A 19593-nucleotide genomic window follows, 5' to 3' on the forward strand; every position below is an offset into this window, starting at 1 on the left:
ACTCCTGCCGTCTGGGTTCAGAGGTCATCCTCAGTTCGTACAGGCGGTTGGCGGAATTGGTGAAGGCGGAAAGCCTCGCTCGCGGGGTGGAATCAGAGCTAACTATTTGTAGTATCGTTCCCAGAACCGATCGCGGTCCTCTGGTTTGGAGCCGAGTGGAAGGCTTAAACCAGAGGCTCAGACGATTCTGCGGAGATCTGGGGTGCAAATTTCTCGACCTCCGCTATCGGGTGGAGAAATGTAGGGTCCCCCTGAATAGGTCAGGCGTGCACTATACGCCGGAAGCGGCTACAAGGGTAGCGGAGTACGTGTGGAGTGCACATGGGGGTTTTTTAGGTTAGAGAATTCCCTCCCTAGGCCACACAAGACGCCTCCTGAGACGCGGCAAGGTAGGAGTAGGCAAAATGCAACAGGGAATAACAATATTAATGTGCTAATAGTAAACTGCAGGAGCGTCTATAGAAAGGTCCCAGAACTGCTCTCATTAATAAACGGTCACAACGCCCATATAGTACTAGGGACAGAAAGTTGGCTGAAACCAGATGTAAATAGTAATGAATTCCTAAACTCAGATTGGAATGTATACCGCAGAGACAGGCTGGACAGTGAAGGGGGAGGCGTGTTTATAGCGATAAGAAGTGCAATAGTATCGAAGGAAATTGACGGAGATCCGAAATGTGAAATAATTTGGGTGAAGGTCACGGTTAAAGCAGGCTCAGACATGGTAATTGGATGTCTCTATAGGCCCCCTGGCTCAGCAGCTGTTGTGGCTGCGCACCTGAAGGATAATTTGGAAAATATTTCGAGTAGATTTCCCCACCATGTTATAGTTCTGGGTGGATATTTTAATTTGCCGGATATAGACTGGGAGGCTCAAACGTTCATAACGGGTGGCAGGGACAAAGAATCCAGTGAAATTTTTGTAAGTGCTTTATCTGAAAACTACCATGAGCAGTTAAAAAGAGAACCGACTCGTGGCGATAACATATTAGACCTTCTGGTGACAAACAGACCCGAACAATTTGAAATAGTTAACGCAGAACAGGGAATCAGCGATCATAAAGCGGTTACGGCATCGATGATTTCAGCCGTAAATAGAAATATTAAAAAAGGTAGGAAGATTTTTCTGTTTAGCAAAAGTGACAAAAAGCAGATTACAGAGTACCTGACAGCTCAACACAAAAGTTTTGTCTCAAGTATAGATAGTGTTGAGGATCAGTGGACAAAGTTCAAAACCATCGTACAATATGTGTTAGATGAGTATGTGCCAAGCAAGATCGTAAGAGATGGAAAAGAGCCACCGTGGTACAACAACCGAGTTAGAAAACTGCTGCGGAAGCAAAGGGAACTTCACAGCAAACATAAACATAGCCTAAGCCTTGCAGACAGACAAAAATTACGCGAAGCGAAATGTAGTGTGAGGAGGGCTATGCGAGAGGCGTTCAATGACTTCGAAAGTAAAGTTCTATGTACTGACATGGCAGAAAATCCTAAGAAATTTTGGTCTTATGTCAAAGCGGTAGGTGGATCAAAACAAAATGTCCAGACACTCTGTGACCAAAATGGTACTGAAACAGAGGATGACAGACTAAAGGCCGAAATACTAAATGTCTTTTTCCAAAGCTGTTTCACAGAGGAAGACTGCACTGTAGTTCCTTCTCTAGATTGTCGCACAGATGACAGAATGGTAGATATCGAAATAGACGACAGAGGGATAGAGAAACAATTAAAATCGCTCAAAAGAGGAAAGGCCGCTGGACCTGATGGGATACCAGTTCGATTTTACACAGAGTACGCGAAGGAACTTGCCCCCCTTCTTGCAGCGGTGTACCGTAGGTCTCTAGAAGAGCGTAGCGTTCCAAAGGACTGGAAAAGGGCGCAGGTCATCCCCGTTTTCAAGAAGGGACGTCGAACAGATGTGCAGAACTATAGACCTATATCTCTAACGTCGATCAGTTGTAGAATTTTGGAACACGTATTATGTTCGAGTATAATGACTTTTCTGGAGACTAGAAATCTACTCTGTAGGAATCAGCATGGGTTTCGAAAAAGACGGTCGTGCGAAACCCAGCTCGCGCTATTCGTCCACGAGACTCAGAGGGCCATTGACACGGGTTCACAGGTAGATGCTGTGTTTCTTGACTTCCGCAAGGCGTTCGATACAGTTCCCCACAGTCGTTTAATGAACAAAGTAAGAGCATATGGACTATCAGACCAATTGTGTGATTGGATTGAAGAGTTTCTAGATAACAGAACGCAGCATGTCATTCTCAATGGAGAGAAGTCTTCCGAAGTAAGAGTGATTTCAGGTGTGCCGCAGGGTAGTGTCATAGATCCGTTGCTATTCACAATATACATAAATGACCTTGTGGATGACATCGGAAGTTCACTGAGGCTTTTTGCAGATGATGCTGTGGTGTATCGAGAGGTTGTAACAATGGAAAATTGTACTGAAATGCAGGAGGATCTGCAGCGAATTGACGCATGGTGCAGGGAATGGCAATTGAATCTCAATGTAGACAAGTGTAATGTGCTGCGAATACATAGAAAGATAGATCCCTTATCATTTAGCTACAAAATAGCAGGTCAGCAACTGGAAGCAGTTAATTCCATAAATTATCTTGGAGTACGCATTAGGAGTGATTTAAAATGGAATGATCATATAAAGTTGATCGTCGGTAAAGCAGATGTCAGACTGAGATTCATTGGAAGAATCCTAAGGAAATGCAATCCGAAAACAAAGGAAGTAGGTTACAGTATGCTTGTTCGCTCACTGCTTGAATACTGCTCAGCAGTGTGGGATCCGTACCAGATAGGGTTGATAGAAGAGAGAGAGAAGATCCAACGGAGAGCAGCGCGCTTCGTTACAGGATCATTTAGTAATTGCGAAAGCGTTACGGAGATGATAGATAAACTCCAGTGGAAGACTCTGCGGGAGAGACGTTCAGTAGCTCGGTACAGGCTTTTGTTAAAGTTTCGACAACATACCTTCACCGAAGAGTCAAGCAGTATATTGCTCCCTCCTACGTATATCTCGCGAAGAGACCATGAGGATAAAATCAGAGATTAGAGCCCACACAGAAGCATACCGACAATCCTTCTTTCCACGAACGATACGAGACTGGAATAGAAGGGAGAACCGATAGAGGTACTCAGGGTACCCTCCGCCACACACCGTCAGGTGGCTTGCGGAGTATGGATGTAGATGTAGATTAACAGGGACAGTAAAACGTGAATACTTCAAGCAGCGGTAGCACCGCCTTGGCGCGCGCTAAATGCTACCGCCACACAGAAAACCGTGCTGCTCAGTCGCTTTAGCCGAATGGGGACGCAAAATTCCGATTTAAAAATCATTTTGTTTGAAACGGGAAACAAACCAAGGTATTTCGTCGACACTTGGCGTCGTATGAAAGAGTTGATGAGCAAGATTTGATTGCGCTGACACCAGCTACACATAGCAAAAACTAAATTGCAAATATCTGCCGAAACATCAGAGCATTGCCCTTGACGACCCGTCGGAGAGACACCAGTTTATATAGGTATATACACTGAAGCGCCTAAGAAACTGATATAGGCATGTATATTCAAATAGAGAGATATGAGAACAGCCATAATACGGCGCTGAGGTCGGCAACGCCTATATAAGACAACAAGCGTCTGGCGCAGTTTTTAGATCCGTTACTGCTGCTACAATGGCAGGTTATCTAGATTTAAGTGAGTTTGAACATGGTGTTATAGTCGGCGCACAAGCGATGGGACACAGCATCTCCGAGGTAGTGATGAAGTAGGAATTTTCCTGTACGACCATTCCACCAGTGTCTCGTGAATATCAAGAATCTGGTAAAACATCAAATCTCCGACATCGCTGCGGCCGGTAAAAAAGATGCTGCAAGAAGGGGGGCCAACGATGACTGAAGAGAATCGTTCAACTGACAGAAGTGGAACTCTTGCGCAAATTTCTGCACACTTCTATGCTGGGCTATCAAAAAGTGTCAGCGTGCGAACCATTCAACGAAACATCATCGATTCGAATTCGGGCTTTCGGAGCCGAAGGCCCACTTGTGTACCCTTGACGACTGTACGACACAAAGCTTTATACCTCGCCTGGTCCCGTCAACACCAACGTTGGGCTGTTGATGACTGGAAACATGTTGCTTGGTCGGACGAGTCTCGTTTTATATTGTATCGAGCAGATGGACGTGTACAGGTATGGAGACAACCTCATGAATCCACGGACCCTGCATGGCAGCAAGGTACTGTTCAAACTGGTGGAGGCTCTGTAATGGTGTGGGGTGTGTACAGTGGGAGTGATATGAGACCCCTGATACGTCAAGATACGATGGAGAGGTGACACTTACGTAAGCATCCTGTCTGATCACCTGCATCTATTCATGTCCATTGCGCATTCTGACGGATTTGGGCATTTCCAGCATGACAATGCAATACCCCACAGGTCCAGAATTGCTACAGAGTGGCTCCAGGAACACTCTTCTGAGATTACACACTTCCACTGACCACCAAATTCCCTAGGCATGAACATTATTGAACATAGCTGGGATGCCTTGCAACATGCTGTTCTGAAGAGATCTCCACCCCCTCGTACTCTTACGGATTTATGGGAAGCCCTGCAGAATTCATAGTGTCAATTCCCTCCAGCATTATTTCAGACATTAGTCGAGTCCATGCCATGTCATATTGTGGTACTTTAAGTGCTCGCGGGAGCCCTACACAATATTTGGCAGGTGTACCAATTTCTTTGGCTCTTCATTATATATGTGGGTAACTGCACGTTTTGCACCTCTATTTCACCTAACCGTTAATGAAACATTCACTATAACACAATCAGAAAGAGAACCTGAAAGTGATATTGATGGCATTGCTTTATCACAATAGTGTTGTTCATTTTGAGTACAGTCACAGAGTCAAATGGAGAAGAACCAGTTTTCTTTCAGAAGAAGGCATCTCAACTGTAGTCCACACATTCATATTAGACAATCTTTCACAGCTGAGAATATAAGTATTGTGCTCCATTGATTTGTCACCAGCGGACTTCGTTCTAAACCTCAATTGAAATCGACATAAACAGAGTTTATTAAGCAACAGCTGATGCATAACATATCTGCTACCCTGCAAGGGACATCCTTAAAATCATTCCATCAGTGGAAACACCATTGGAGGCAGTTAAGTTAGGAATGGCACTACGGTGTATCAGTCATTTAACAGTTATGAAACTTCTTAGAGTTTTATAAAACTGTGCCTCAACTCTTGGACACCATTTAACATCTAACAGTTAAATCTGTTAAAGAAATTTTTCTTTATCTATGTCATTCTACTATTTGCAGTGAACTTTTCTATGAAAATGCCTCAGAAATGTGTTAAATGTAAGAGTACAGGCAGTTAGTACAGCCCATGTTCATGTGATACTTGTAAGACAATGGAGTTAAAATTGCTTTGTGCTAGGAAGTTTGGTCTTCTCATTTTTTATTAATGAATTTCCTCCAACAATCCTAGCCTCTTTCCCCTCTTCAACTGCTAAAAGTTCAGTTCCACCACTTTATTTTTTTCCAGTTAACAACATAATGATTTACGCACAATTTTATCTCAACCGAACAGCAATATGATCCAAATGGCCATCAAGTTCTGAACCCACTTTTTTTTTCAGATTCTTCTTCCCTTTCTTTCTTTAGCCATTTCTTTTAAAATCCTTTGTGAACATTAATAATGAAAATTAAAGTGAGTTTTCATTTATTTAGTTAACATGTGATCTTTATTTCCAATAATATACGATATGCCATGACGAAGATAATAGGAAAAATATCAAACATTTTCCATGTGAGTTATGTTATGCAATTTTTCATAAATGTTTTTATAAAACTTATACTGTTATTGTTACTATTATTATTACAATTATTATAATTAGTTCATAAATTTCTTTTCAGTGTCAGTATTTTTTGTTTTGTGCTTATTTAGCTTATTTTTTAACCTAGTTGTCTTGGATAAATTATGTTTCAGATATTATTTCAAACAATTTTTGTTGTTGACGTGAAGTAACTACTGTGACATGGTCTTACTAGACACATCAAATGGCATCAGCTTGTTCCAGTAGTTTATCACACAAATAAAGAAATCACTTTTACATCTCTTTTTTTAGCAACTAAAAGGACCATGGTTTTGATAAATTATTCAGACTCTATGACGGAAAGAAAGATTTGTATGAAATTTTCACTAGAACTGAAAAAGGAAGAAAAAGTTCTTTCTGGATAAAGGATGGACTACTTTTCTGAGACAACTTATTCTGATATTTCTGAGCTGATAAAAAAGGGATAAGAGTTATCTAACATTTCTCTCCAATAGTATCATGAGTGTGTTCCTGCTGTAACACAATATCACTCCCCAGACCATAACTCAAATGTAAGTCCAGTTTGCCTAGCATGTAGACTGGTTGTTTGCAAGCTCTCAACTGCCCTCCACCTAACCAACACACAGCCATCACTGGCACTGAGACAGAATCAGCCCACATCAGAAAACACAAAAGAATCTCCATCCTGCCCTCTAATTACCTCTTGCTTGACACCACTTAAGTAGCAAATGGCAGTGCTTTGGGGTAGTGGAATGCACATTACAGGGTGTTGGGGTCAGACCTGTCTTAGAAGTAACCAATTCGTAACCATCTGTTGTGTCACTGTGGTGCCAACCACTGCTCAAATTGCTGCTGCAGATGTAGTATTATGTGCCAGAGCCATACATCAACGCAATGGTCTTCCCTCTCGGCAATGCCATGTGGCTCTCCAGAGCTCAGCCTTCTTGAGACTGTTCATTCTCCTGACTGTCATTGCCAGCAGTCACATACAGCGGCTACATTGCTGCCAAGTCTTCCTGGAATATCGCGGAAGGAACATCCAGCTACTCAAAGACCTATTACACGATCTTGTTCAAACTCAGTGAGGTGTTTATAACGGAGTCTTCATTGCCTTAAAGGCATTCTTGACTAACGTCAACTCACCTTGACAAATCTCAAAGGTAACTAATGCTCACGACTGTTTCAGCGTTATTTGGCTCTGAGCACTATGGGACTTACATCTGTGGTCATCAGTCCCCTAGAACTTAGAACTACGTAAACCTAACTAACCTAAGGACATCACACACATCCATGCCCGAGGCAGGATTCGAACCTGTGACCGTAGCAGTCGCGCGGTTCCGGACTGAGCGCCTAGAACTGCTAGACCACCACGGCCGGCTCAGCGTTATTTAAAGCAAACTTGATTTGCACCGTCATAGTGGCATTACTAGGGCCACTCTTATGCGACTGGTACAAAATTTTAGTAGATATCACCTTTCAAAAGTATAAACATACTTACCAACTTCCATTCATGTTGCACAACTCCTTGGTGCTGTGTTGTTTTCCGTAAGTATATATACATCCTTACTAAATGATGAAACACACAGACACACACACACACTCTCTCTCTCTCTCTCTCTCTCTCTCTCTCTCTCTCTCTCTTTACTTCGGGCCTTGGGCCACTGGTTACACTTGTGTTTATCATGTTAGTAATTGAAGCCTATAAAATGAGAGAAATAAAAGACAGTAAGGTTGTCCTCAAGCAAAAGTACCCACAATTCACTGCAGAGAAGAAAAATTTATGCAACTCAACTGGTCCAAATCACAACAACTTCTAAAAATCAAATTTTGTTTTACAAGTGATGAATTGTAAATTAAGAATAGTAATATGTATAGTAAACATGCAGTGTTCAGACATGCTTATGTCATTGATGCAGTTCTGTTCCTTCTTTGTTATGTACTCTAAGACATGCTTCCCATTCTGCATCCCATCTGTTACTGATTCAGTCTCCATTCTACCCTTTTTGTTTTCCAGAATTTTGAAGTCTTCAGCAGTAACATGTTTATCCACATTATGTAGAAACACACATGATAATATAACAGAAACTACTCTACTTGTGAACAATATTAGTTCTCATTGGAACATTAAAAAACAGTGTTTCATCTCTCGCGCTCAGTGTTCAATAACAACATATCACATTGTGGCACATTTACTGTAATCCATCTTGTCTGGAGTTATACAAGTCTTATAAGATGTCATAAGTCAATAAGTCATTAAGTAATTTGGTAATCAGAATCTCCAAAGAGATGTTTGTCAAGTATAATTTTACATATGACTTAATACTCTCCACATCGAACAGTTTTTCAGTCAGGGCAGTTCATACTAACCTAGTGAAACGTTCTTCTCTATTGTATGCAGCTTGGAGGTGATGTCATGTCCCCATTTGCAGATTTTTTTAAATTAATATATTTGTGCAATTGTCTGCCTCAACAGCATCATCGGGGAACGTATACAGTTCTTGTCACTTGGTCTTGGCCACTTCAAGAAATTTAATCTAATCTGATGCCTTATTTTTTATTGTCCCATTTCTTTCCCAACTGTATTTGATACCATGATCTGAAAACTATTAATGCCTTCTGCAACACTACACTGCACTGAAAACCATGACTGGGAACAGTGACAAGATCGTCATATTACTTTTAGCGACCTATCTTGTTTCGAATGGTACGTCAAGGATACAACCACTAAGCAATTTTGCATATCCTTTTGATAGTTGTGCAGTTCATTTAACCATTCTGAGTTCCACAGTCTCTATCTATTTTACAAAAATTTCTTCTTTGTAAAGGAAATATCATGCCATGTCTGTCATAACGTACATTTCCTTACTCTCATAGACTGACCCACAACAACAAAAAACTGCGAGCCACGCTTCACTTCTGGCAGTTACCATTTCTGTAGTTTCATCAGTATTGAAACGTGAGATGCATCTCAGCCAGCAGATGAGATGATGAGTTGCCACTGAAATTGTACGTTACATTATGCATGAAAAAGACTTGATTATTGCTACATTACTGAGGTATGCCTCACAAAATGTGAATTTAACTTTATTGTTTTCTTTTATTGACACTACTAAAAGCATTAAAATATTTGCATTATGAAAGGATAATAGCTACTCACCATATAACGGAGAGATGGAGTCACAGATAGGCACAACAAAAAGACTGTTAGAAACTGAGCTTTCGGTCAACAAGCATCAAAGCACCTACATCCAACACCAACACTTATTTGTTGGGTACATCATAATCCCTGTCTTCTCTTACAGCTTTTGCCCCCCCCCCCCCCCCCTCCCTGCAACTCCCTAAACTATCCAGGAAGTTATTCTATGCCGTTTTAACACAACAAATCCACACATCCTTTTGTCCTGTCTCTTCTTCTAGTAAGTGTTTAACACATATTCTACAGTCTACATGATTTTCAGCATCCTTCTGTAATGTCAAATCTCCAAGGCTTCCTCTTCTTTTCTGGTTATACCCTCAGTTCATGATTCACTTTCACACAATATTATGTACCATATGTATATTCTCATTAATTTATTTGTCAAATTAAGCTCTGACTCAAAGAAAATCATCTAATGCTTCATGATTCCACAGTACAAATTACACATTTCAAATTACATTAATGTGACCACTACCTACGTTCAACATCAACATGCAGTAACCACTAACAGATGGCAGGTGGCAGCACTAGCAGTGTGGAGTGCATAAAATGTGTCAGAGAAGTTGCAGTGCACCATGGGCCATAAGTGACAGTAGTGAATGACAGCTGCAGAGATGTGTACAGGCAAACATGAGTGCAACTGCCGAGCAACTGACAACCCAGAGGAATCAAGAGGCCACTAACAGTGTTTCCTGAATGACTGTTCAGTGAACGTAGCTGTTGAGGGCCTCCGCAGCAGGTGCCTGGTTCATTCACACCGACTGACTGTTGTTCATAGGCAACAAAGGCTGGAATTTGCATCCCAATACCACTACTAGACATCCATTTTCAAGTAAATCACATTTTATGTTACATTGGACAGATGGCTATTAGCATGAACAGCCCTGCAACATTCATTGGAAGAGTCCAGGCCAGAAGAGGGAGTATTATTATCTGGGGAATGTTTTTGAGGCTTTCCCTAGGAGGTGATTTCGTCATTCTGGAAGGTACCAGATGATATAGATTACAACCAAAATATGTTTGCTGGAGATTTACTTGGATTGAATAAAGAGACTTAATCTCTATCAGGTAAATCTGTAGCACATCTGTGAGAAACAAACTACAGTCACTCCCAACTTTTACAGACCATTCAAAATGAGTGTCATTTGAATCATGAGAAAAATTTTTAACAATTTGATAATGTCATTAATCAACAACCATGAAGGGAAAGTGTGTTTTTTAGATGTACCTGGAGACACTGGCATTACATTTTTGATTAACATGATATTCACAAAAGTCAGATCTGGCTGAAAAATTGCCCTTGCTGTGGCATCGTCTGACACTGCTGCCATATTTTCAGAAGGCAGGCAAACTGCTCATTCTACATTCAAACTTCACCTGAAATTTTGTGGTTATGACACCTACAGCATCTATAATGTTTCCAAGCAAAGTAATCCTGGTAAACTAATACGGGATTGCACTCTAGTTGCATGGGATCAGGTTTTGATGTCCCATAAAATATTCATCAAAGCGATAGACAGAACAATGCAAGTTTTGTGTAACAACAATATCCCTTTGAATGGCTGCACCATTTTGTCCCTGGAGACTTCTGTCAAATCTTACCATTAATCTGAAGAGGGATAAGGGCAGTTGAAGTCAAGTCATCTTTGCAAAGATTGTACCCATAGCTGTATATAATAAGACTCGAACTTGAAACTAATATGAGAGTTCTGCCTTTTGGACAAGATGATATACATTTTGCTAATAGCTTGCCCAAAATAAGAAATGGCAAATTTCAAGCAACAAATGGTAACATAAATATTAATAACATCTGTTTTGGTAACAAAAAAAGTGGAATTCATTGAAAAAGTATACCCAGATATTCGTAACATGTCAACTAAGACACTTGATTGGTTTCAGGAAAGGGTGATATTGTCACCTACAAATGAGGTTTCAGGAAAGGGCTATATTGTCACTTATAAATGAACCAGTCAGTAAAGTATATGACTTCATTCTGCCAAGTCTGAGGTTCCATCACAAACTTATTACTGTGCTGACACAACCTTAGATAGAGAGTAACCAGTGGTTTACCCTCCTGAACTTTTACAAGGATTATTTTTAAAGTAAGAATTGTTTTTAATGGAGTAAGAGAAATTTTATTTATGAATGTAAATTGTATCACAGACTACAATACGCACATTTTTTCGCTTTTCAACATAGTCATCATGAACATTTAAACAGTTGTCAATTCATTACAACAGCTTTTGGGTCCCAACATCAAACAACTGTACCACGTGACCGTCAAACCAGTTAGTAACAGTTTCTTTCAACATGTCGTCATTTTCCAAGCACTTTCCACCAAGAAATTCCTTCAGTTTTGGAAACAGATGAAAGTCTGATGGTGCTACTCGGTGCTGCATGGTAGATGAACCATTGACTCCCAATGAAACTTGTCTAGTTACATCTTTGTTCTTGCCACAATGTAAGGCCGAGCATTGTCATGAAGCAGAGTGATGTCACCAGAGAGCAGACCCCGTTGGCCATATTGAATAGCACACCTAAGCTTTAATAGTGTTTCACAGTACCTCTTAGTTTTTATTGTCATTCCTCTTGGAAAAAACTCTAACAGAAGAATGCCTCTCCAATCCCAAAAAAACCATGGCCATGATCTTCTGTGTTGAAGGTTCTTGTCTGAATTTTCATGGTTTCATTGGGAAGTTTGAATAATGCCACTCACTGGATTATTGTTTATTCTCTGAAGCATAGTGCAGAATCCACATTTCATCACCAATCACAATGTGACTCAAGAATTTGTCACCATTTTTGTCAGTAACAGTGATAAACTACTAATCTTGAAACCTGTGGAAATTTCTGAAGTAGCTTGTCAATAGTGATGTGTCCGTTTTGGCGAAATGCATCATCAACATTTTGTGTCAGGTCATCAATCATAACAGTAGGTCATCCAGAATGTTCTTTGCCAGAACATTTGTCCTTTATTCATTAAACAGCCTACACCATTTACACCACACATTTCCACCATTCATTACACCTACACTGTAAACTTCAACAACCTGCCAGTGAATATTAGCAGGACGAACTTTTTCTCTGTTTAAGAACTGAGCATCAAGTGCACTTCACAACTGGTAGGATTACTCATTGACATGGTGACAAATGAAGCAGTATAACCATAACCATACAACCAACACTGGCAGAGACATGAAATGTATTTTTGGCATAGTGAGAGACCGGCCAAAATTAGTCGACCACAAATGGACGTCATGTGACAAGATGCGTAGACATGATGTGCTGTCAGATTTTGCTTTAAATATGACCCTCTTAGGTTCTCCGATGGCACCTGGAACTTTACTGCATAAATTAATACTAAAACCAGGTGCATGCACCTACTGACCTATTTTACCAAAAAATTTAAAGCCATCCTGTATCTGCACTGAAACAAGACTCCTAATAACTAACCTCTAACATTTTCTGGTCGACTGCACACTACTAACTGACCTTGGAACCAAACAAACTGTTCTGATACCAAGAATGCCAATGATGCCCACACTTACTTTTGGTAAGACAGTTAACAAAGCATAGGGCAGGACACTGAAATGTTGCTGGAAATGACCAAAGCATGCATTGTTTTTCACATGGCCAATTGTACGTAGCCCTGTCACAAATGACATCAGAATGTAATGTGTTCATTTTTCCACCCAACACTGAAGAGGTTATCAATGTAGTATACAAAAGAATATTTTAATTATACATAAATTAAATGCTAGGCCACAGTTAAAGGCTTCTTCTGGAGGCTAAATGCAACAAATTTTGTTCAGCTTTCTATACAAATGTGATCACTACTGGAATTTGGAGTTAATATTCAGTGACACAACATTGTTCTCCAAGTTCTGATCATTACTCTACTCAGTGGCCTGCAAACTAAATTACCACTATATCAGACAAGTTGACTAGTTGTAGATGCTCAGTGCCACACATGCAAAGCCATGGGTTGTTAGTACGATATAAGCTGCTGACTTGTATTCTTAATTTCTCCTAACATTGATGCTGTGGTAATATCATTCTGACGCTTGTGTCAACTCAGACACCAATTACATAATAGAGTAATATCATATAAAGTGCAGATTATATACTTACTCTGTTTTATTAGCCTACATGTCCAGTCTGCAAATATATCCTCGGTAATGTTTCTTGTACAAAGAAAATTTAGAACTATTATACATATTACTGCTTGGATTTTTCAGGTGACTTTTTCATGGGTTAAAAAATAAAAACAAACTTGTGGTTTGTTTTCAGAAGTCCACCCAAGCTGTTGATTCCTCATCGTGCACAATATTTCAATAACTAAGTTGAAAGAAAATGACTAGATTTGATACAGGATCATTGTGTGCAAAATGGAATCACGTACTCTGCTAGAAGCCCAAAAACAAATCATAAAACTAACTCGCCAAAATTTGGGTCACTTTTTCAACAATAATTCTGTTTAAATTAATGCAACATACCTTGTCATCACTGGAGGCTAGGAGCAAATCCAGCCAGGGATAGAAGATTCCATCTTCAGAGAGGCCAGCAGGATTGAAGCATGGGCCACAACACAGAAGTGCACTCATAGCTTGAAGGGCTGACAGCTGCAGCTCTGAGCATGGCTTCTCCTCTGCTGTGCTGGATGAGGATCCTGCACTTACATCTTGAGACTGCCCTGGAGATGCTAGTGGCCGACCAAAATGCCCACTCCAGCCAGAAAAAAGATTGAACAGATTTTGCCGGAGATCCCTCTTGAGCAGAGTCTGGCATGTCTCCACTGCATAAAGAGAAACCAAAGATTACCAACAGACTTAGGATACAAACAACTGGACAAGATGTTATTGTCAATCTAATCTTTACTCTGAGAGTATTACTTTTCCTTTGTTTCGGATTCTTAATGACACTTCTATACAACTGCTTTAAAACTATACAGGATGCTTATAATTAAAGTAAAACTTTCAAACCACTGTAGAAATAACACCACTGGTCAGAATGATGTCACATTGCAATGGAATATTATTAGAGAAGGGGAAAAACATATGGCTGAAGAAAAATAAGTAGTTAAATAATGTAGCAATAGATGGCGCTGTAAGCATCACAATTTAATAGTGGTCGACTACAAATCACAAATGAATCATACAACAATGCCTAAGGTATATGTTTGATGTTAAACAAACTATACTAATCAGTGTGCATGGGTGTACAGGAGTGATACTGTTAGTTACACAAGCCCATCCACCACAGCAATGTCATACACCACAGCACGGTCATATCACTTTGGATGGGAAAAATTTGTTTTTAATTATCCTGAGGCCAAAAACCACGTAAAAAGCATCAATCACATCAGTTTTTAATCATCCTAAGGGCAAAAACTGCATAAAAAGCATCAATCACATCAGTTTTTAACTGTCCTTTGGCCAATAACTGCATAAAAAGCATCAATCACATTGGTTTTTAATTGTCCTGAGGCCAGAAACCACATAAAAAGTATCAGTCAAAATCAAATTGGATTATTAATTTCCATGTGACTATCGCAAAACATGTTCAATATGCTGTTCACCATTTTCTGCAACAAGTTGAAATTGAGAAACAGCATGTTCCAAAACTGATCAAAGTGTTTCCAGGGTCATGTTCAGAATATGCTGCGCAATGTGTGCCTTCAATGCAGCTAAATTTGCAATCGGAACACTGAACACATCATCTTCCTGATAGCCCGACAGCTAGAAGTCACACAGATTAAGATCAGGTGATTGGGATGGCAAGGCTGGAGGGAAATGGTGGCTGATAATTCTAGCATTTCCAAAATGGCACTTCAGCAGCTGCTTAGCTGGATTTGAAATGTGCGGAGGTGCACCATCTTGCATAAAAATGATCCCATTCACACAGCCACACTTTTGGAGTGCTGGAATGACACAGTTGCACAAAAGACACTCATATAACTTACGAGTGACAGTACATGTAACAGAACAGGAAGCACCTGTCTCTTGGAAAAAATATGGCCCGATGATAAATGATGCCGTATACCCACATCACACAGTGACCTTTTACAATGAAGTGGTACTGGTTGATTTGCATGTGGATTTTCCATTGCTCATATTTGACAATTCTGTGTACTGACATATCCTGTCAGATGGAAGTGGGCTCCATCTGTCCACAAAATCTTCCACGGCATGGCCAATCATTGTCCACTTCCATGCGAGTAAGAAATTCTAAAGCAAAGGTCTCTCTTGCTGGCAGGTCAACAGGAAGCAACTTGTGCACATGGGTAATTCTGAATGGATAGCAAAGAAGGATGTTTTGTAGGATTTTACGCACCATGCTCACAGGTATGCCCAAGTGCACTACACGTTTGTGCACCACTACTCATATCCTCCTGCACTGCTGTGGCCACTGCTTCCACTGACGTAGCATCAATTTGTTTCCTCCTTCTATCAGGTTGCACACCAAAAGAACCCATCTTTCCGAATTTTTGAATCATTTTCTCCAGACACATGGCAGTCATCGGACCAACACCTTTTTTTCAAACACTTCAGTGTCCGTAACATTCTGCAGAGAGACTTGTGCATTATTCTTGTAATACAGCTTTACAAGCAGAGCACGATCCTGCATTGAGACAGTCATCGCGAATCTTGCAGACGTGAAGGGAGGAAAAGCCATGTACTTGGCGTGTTTTTACCAACTTCAATGGGTCGTGCACATGACAGGTGTTTTCATTTACGTATTCTGACACATACAGAACATTCTATTGATGAATTTTCACAGTATTTATTTTTTCTGCCATACGTGTTACCCTTCTCCGATAATATTCTGGCGCAATCTGACGTCATTCTGACAAGTGGTGTTATTTCTACAGCATTTTGAAAGTTTACTTTAATTATAATCACCCTGTATATAACAAGAGACAGAAATATCCATGGACTTCACATTAGTAATAAACCCACATTCCTCTACTTCATGTGACCCCTTAGAGCTGCCTTCAACAGCACTTTTTTTTTCCTTCTCTAGTTGACACAGAGCAGATCAAGTTGTAGTTTAGGCAACAATGTTAAACACAGAGTGTGTCAAAGAGTTGATATAAAAAAAAAACATGAAAATAGTGAAAGGTGTCCTTCAAGATGATGATCATGTGACCATAAGGTTGTCCACATGAGTATTCTGATTTTTGATAAATGATTTGAATATGTGAAAAATTTCTGAGAACTGTGTCTCTGATTACTTAGCAGACTAACAGAGGCAGGAATGATTTTTTTGAAATAAAGATGTTTCTATTGAAACATCTGTCAGAGATTTAAATCAGACATGAAATCACAGTACAGCTGGAAAAAAATTTCTCACAATCTATAAATCATTTTAATGAATTTAGTCACTTAGACAAAAACCTTGCAGAAGAACAAAACCCATCAACAGTTGTTCAGGGTTGGATCATAAAGTTTCTGTGTGTGTATTTGTGCATGCCAGAAATTTTATACCCCAAGTCCGTGCAAATACAGTTTGGATGTATTATCTCAGGCTTCCTATTGTTCAGGCATGAACCTACCAGACTTCAACTTATTTCCCAAATTGGACAAAACCTTCCTTGGAAGAGCTGTCTGATCCCATTACCTAAGCCATTCAAAAGTAATGAATATATTGTTCCTTGAATCAAATAACAAAATATTCCAGAAGTTGGAATTAAGTTATTGACAATGAGGGTGACTATACTGAAGGATTGAGAGTATCTCACACATATTGATGCCTAACATCATTGCAGTTCAAAGCACAGAAGTGCAGTGAGTTGAGCAGTTGCCTGGCTTGAGCTAATATGAACAAACCAATTTTTGCGAGGTATTTGGGATGAAGTATGAGTACAAACTGTAATTGGCAGTTTAGGGCAGTTGTATGCATGAACAACTGGAGTTGGAATAAGCAACACAAAACTAGCATTACAAAAATAAGCTTCCATCGAGCTACGGATACGATTAAAGTATGATGGCAAGCTGAAAAGTAATGCCTCCAAATATTTTATGTGAAAACTCTTAAAGCTTTCTGAATAAAACAAAAGTTATTAACATACTACAACTTTATTCTTCATGTCTAAATATTTATTTCTCATCAGTCATTGTTAGAGTCACTGTAGAATGTTTGACTTTGTTGACTAAGATGTCCTTTAAGTTTTGGAAGCAGCTGAAAATTGGCTGTGGCCAAGTTGGGACTGTATGGAGGATGAGTGATGACACTGGACACGAGGTTTCAGACTGTTGCAGATGTCGCAGTGCTCACGTGTGGTCTCTTATTGTCATGCTGAAGGAGACTATCCTCCATGTGTGGATGAACACTTCAAATTCTACAGCAAGCTGTTTCTCATGCACCAACAAAATTACATTACATATCACCATGTTATGTGGTACTGTTTGGAGCCCTACAGCAGTAGAAGGCTGCAAATATGCCGACATAGAGAATAAAGATCTAGACTGTTCATAACATTTGTTTTAATCAAAAACCTCAAAACTCGTTGTTGTAGGAAATATTTTTTTATACTGTGCAGTTCTTTGAAGGTACTGTGATTTTGCACAGGCAATGGAGCTCTTAACTGATTTGATGTGGCCTACTGAGATTTCCTCTTCTGTGCCAATCTCTTCACCCCAGAGTAGCACCTACAACCAGAACCCACACTTATTTGTTGGACACATTACAATCCCTGTCTTCTGTTACAAGTTTTGCCCCCCCCCCCCCCCCCTCCTGCAAGTTATTCTATGAAGTTTTAATACATGTCCTATTGTCTTGTCTCTTTTTCTAGCCAGTGTTTGACACATATTCCTCTCCTCACTGATTCTGCGGTATTATTGACCAACAAAATTTTAGCATCCTTCTATTAATGTCATTTCAAATACATTCTTTTCTTTTCTGGTTGTAACTCAGATGATGATTCACTTCCACACAACACTATGCGCCATACATATATTCTCAGGAATTTATTTGTCAAATTAAGCTTTAACTCAAAGGAAACCACCTAATGATTTATGATGTCATAGTACAAATTATACACAGTCCAGTCACATTAATGTGACCAACCAAACAGGGTAACACAGTGCTTAGTACACTGGACTCCCATTCGGAAGGATGACAGTTCAAACCCACATCCCGACTTCCTGACTTAGGCTTAAGGCAAATGCTGGGATGGTTCCTTCAAAAGGGAATGGCCACTTTCCTTCTCTGACAACGGGATATTAAACACTAATCTCCTCCATTAATGCAACCAAGACCTATGTTCGATATCAATGCGCAATAACAACTCACAGATGGGAGGTGGCAGCACTAGCAGAGGAGGGTGCATAAAACTTGTCAGGTAAACTGCAGTGACAGGAGTGAGTGATAGCTGCATAGATGTGTAGAGACAAACAGGTGTGCAACTGCTGAGCAACTGACCAATTCAGATGCACCAAGGTGTTACCAACAGTGTTTCCTGAATGACAATTCAGTGAATGTAGCTGTGTGCGGGCCTCTGCAGAATGTGCCTGGTTCATGCATCAATGCTGACTGTTGTTCATTGGCTACAAAGGCTAGAATTTGCACACTAGTACCACAACTAGACATTCACTGAATGGTGACAGGTGGCCTTTTCAGATTAATCACGTTTTACTCTCTATCAGAAGACAGTTGTTGGCATGTATGGCCTTGCAGCAGTCTTTGGAAGGGGCCAGGCAAGGGTATGGAGAGTTATGATCCGCAGAAAGTTATTGTGGGATTCCCTGGGAGATGATTTCATCATTCTGGAAGGCACAACAGCTCAACATGAGTGTGCATCTATTCCTGGGACCATTATATTAGTTTAATACTTGTTCCATAGATCATGAATACGACACTTCGTAATGATGTGGAACGTGTCAGGTTAATAAAAGATGTGTGTACAAGATATTACATTACACAAAATATTGCATGGCACTAATGTTTATGTTTCTTTATTTTTTTTTATTTTTTTCCCCCTTCATTTATATCTAAAAATTCAGCCAGTGAGTAGAAGGAGTTGTCATCTAGAAATTCTTTTAATTTATTTTTAAATGTTAGTTGGCTATCTGTCAGGCTTTTGATGCTGTTTGGTAGGTGACCAAAGACTTTTGTGGCAGCATAATTTACCCCTTTTTGTGCCAAAGTCAGATTTAACCCTGCACAGTGAAGATCATCATTTATCCTGGTGTTATAGCTATGCACACTGCTATTACTTTTGAACTGGGTTGGATTATTAACAACAAATTTCATAAGTGAATATATATATACTGTGAGGTTACTGTGAGGATCCCTAGATCCTTAAATAGATGTCTGCAGGATGACCGTGGGTGGGCTCCAGCAATTATTCTGATTACACGTTTTTGAGCAATGAATACTTTTCTACTCAACGATGAACTACCCCAGAATATGATGCCATACGAAAGCAGTGAATGAAAGTAGGCATAGTAAGCTAATTTACTGAGATTCTTATCACCGTAATTTGCAATAACCCTAATAGCATACGTAGCTGAACTCAGACGTTTCAGCAGACCAT

The 19593-nt window shown here is 40.0% G+C and overlaps 1 protein-coding gene across 1 annotated transcript in view; it reads right to left on the reverse strand.

Annotated features, from left to right (window-relative positions):
- Nucleotides 1–19593, reverse strand: part of LOC126195200 (protein furry) — a 1217589-nt gene that overhangs the window by 1074748 nt on the left and 123248 nt on the right. Inside the window, exon 22 of the mRNA XM_049933718.1 lies at nucleotides 13553–13851. Coding sequence (XP_049789675.1) covers nucleotides 13553–13851 — 299 coding nt within the window. The remainder of the gene's footprint in view (nucleotides 1–13552; nucleotides 13852–19593) is intronic.

The sequence above is a fragment of the Schistocerca nitens genome, chromosome 1, assembly GCF_023898315.1.
Source record: "Schistocerca nitens isolate TAMUIC-IGC-003100 chromosome 1, iqSchNite1.1, whole genome shotgun sequence".
NCBI classification, from domain to species: Eukaryota; Metazoa; Arthropoda; class Insecta; order Orthoptera; family Acrididae; genus Schistocerca; species Schistocerca nitens.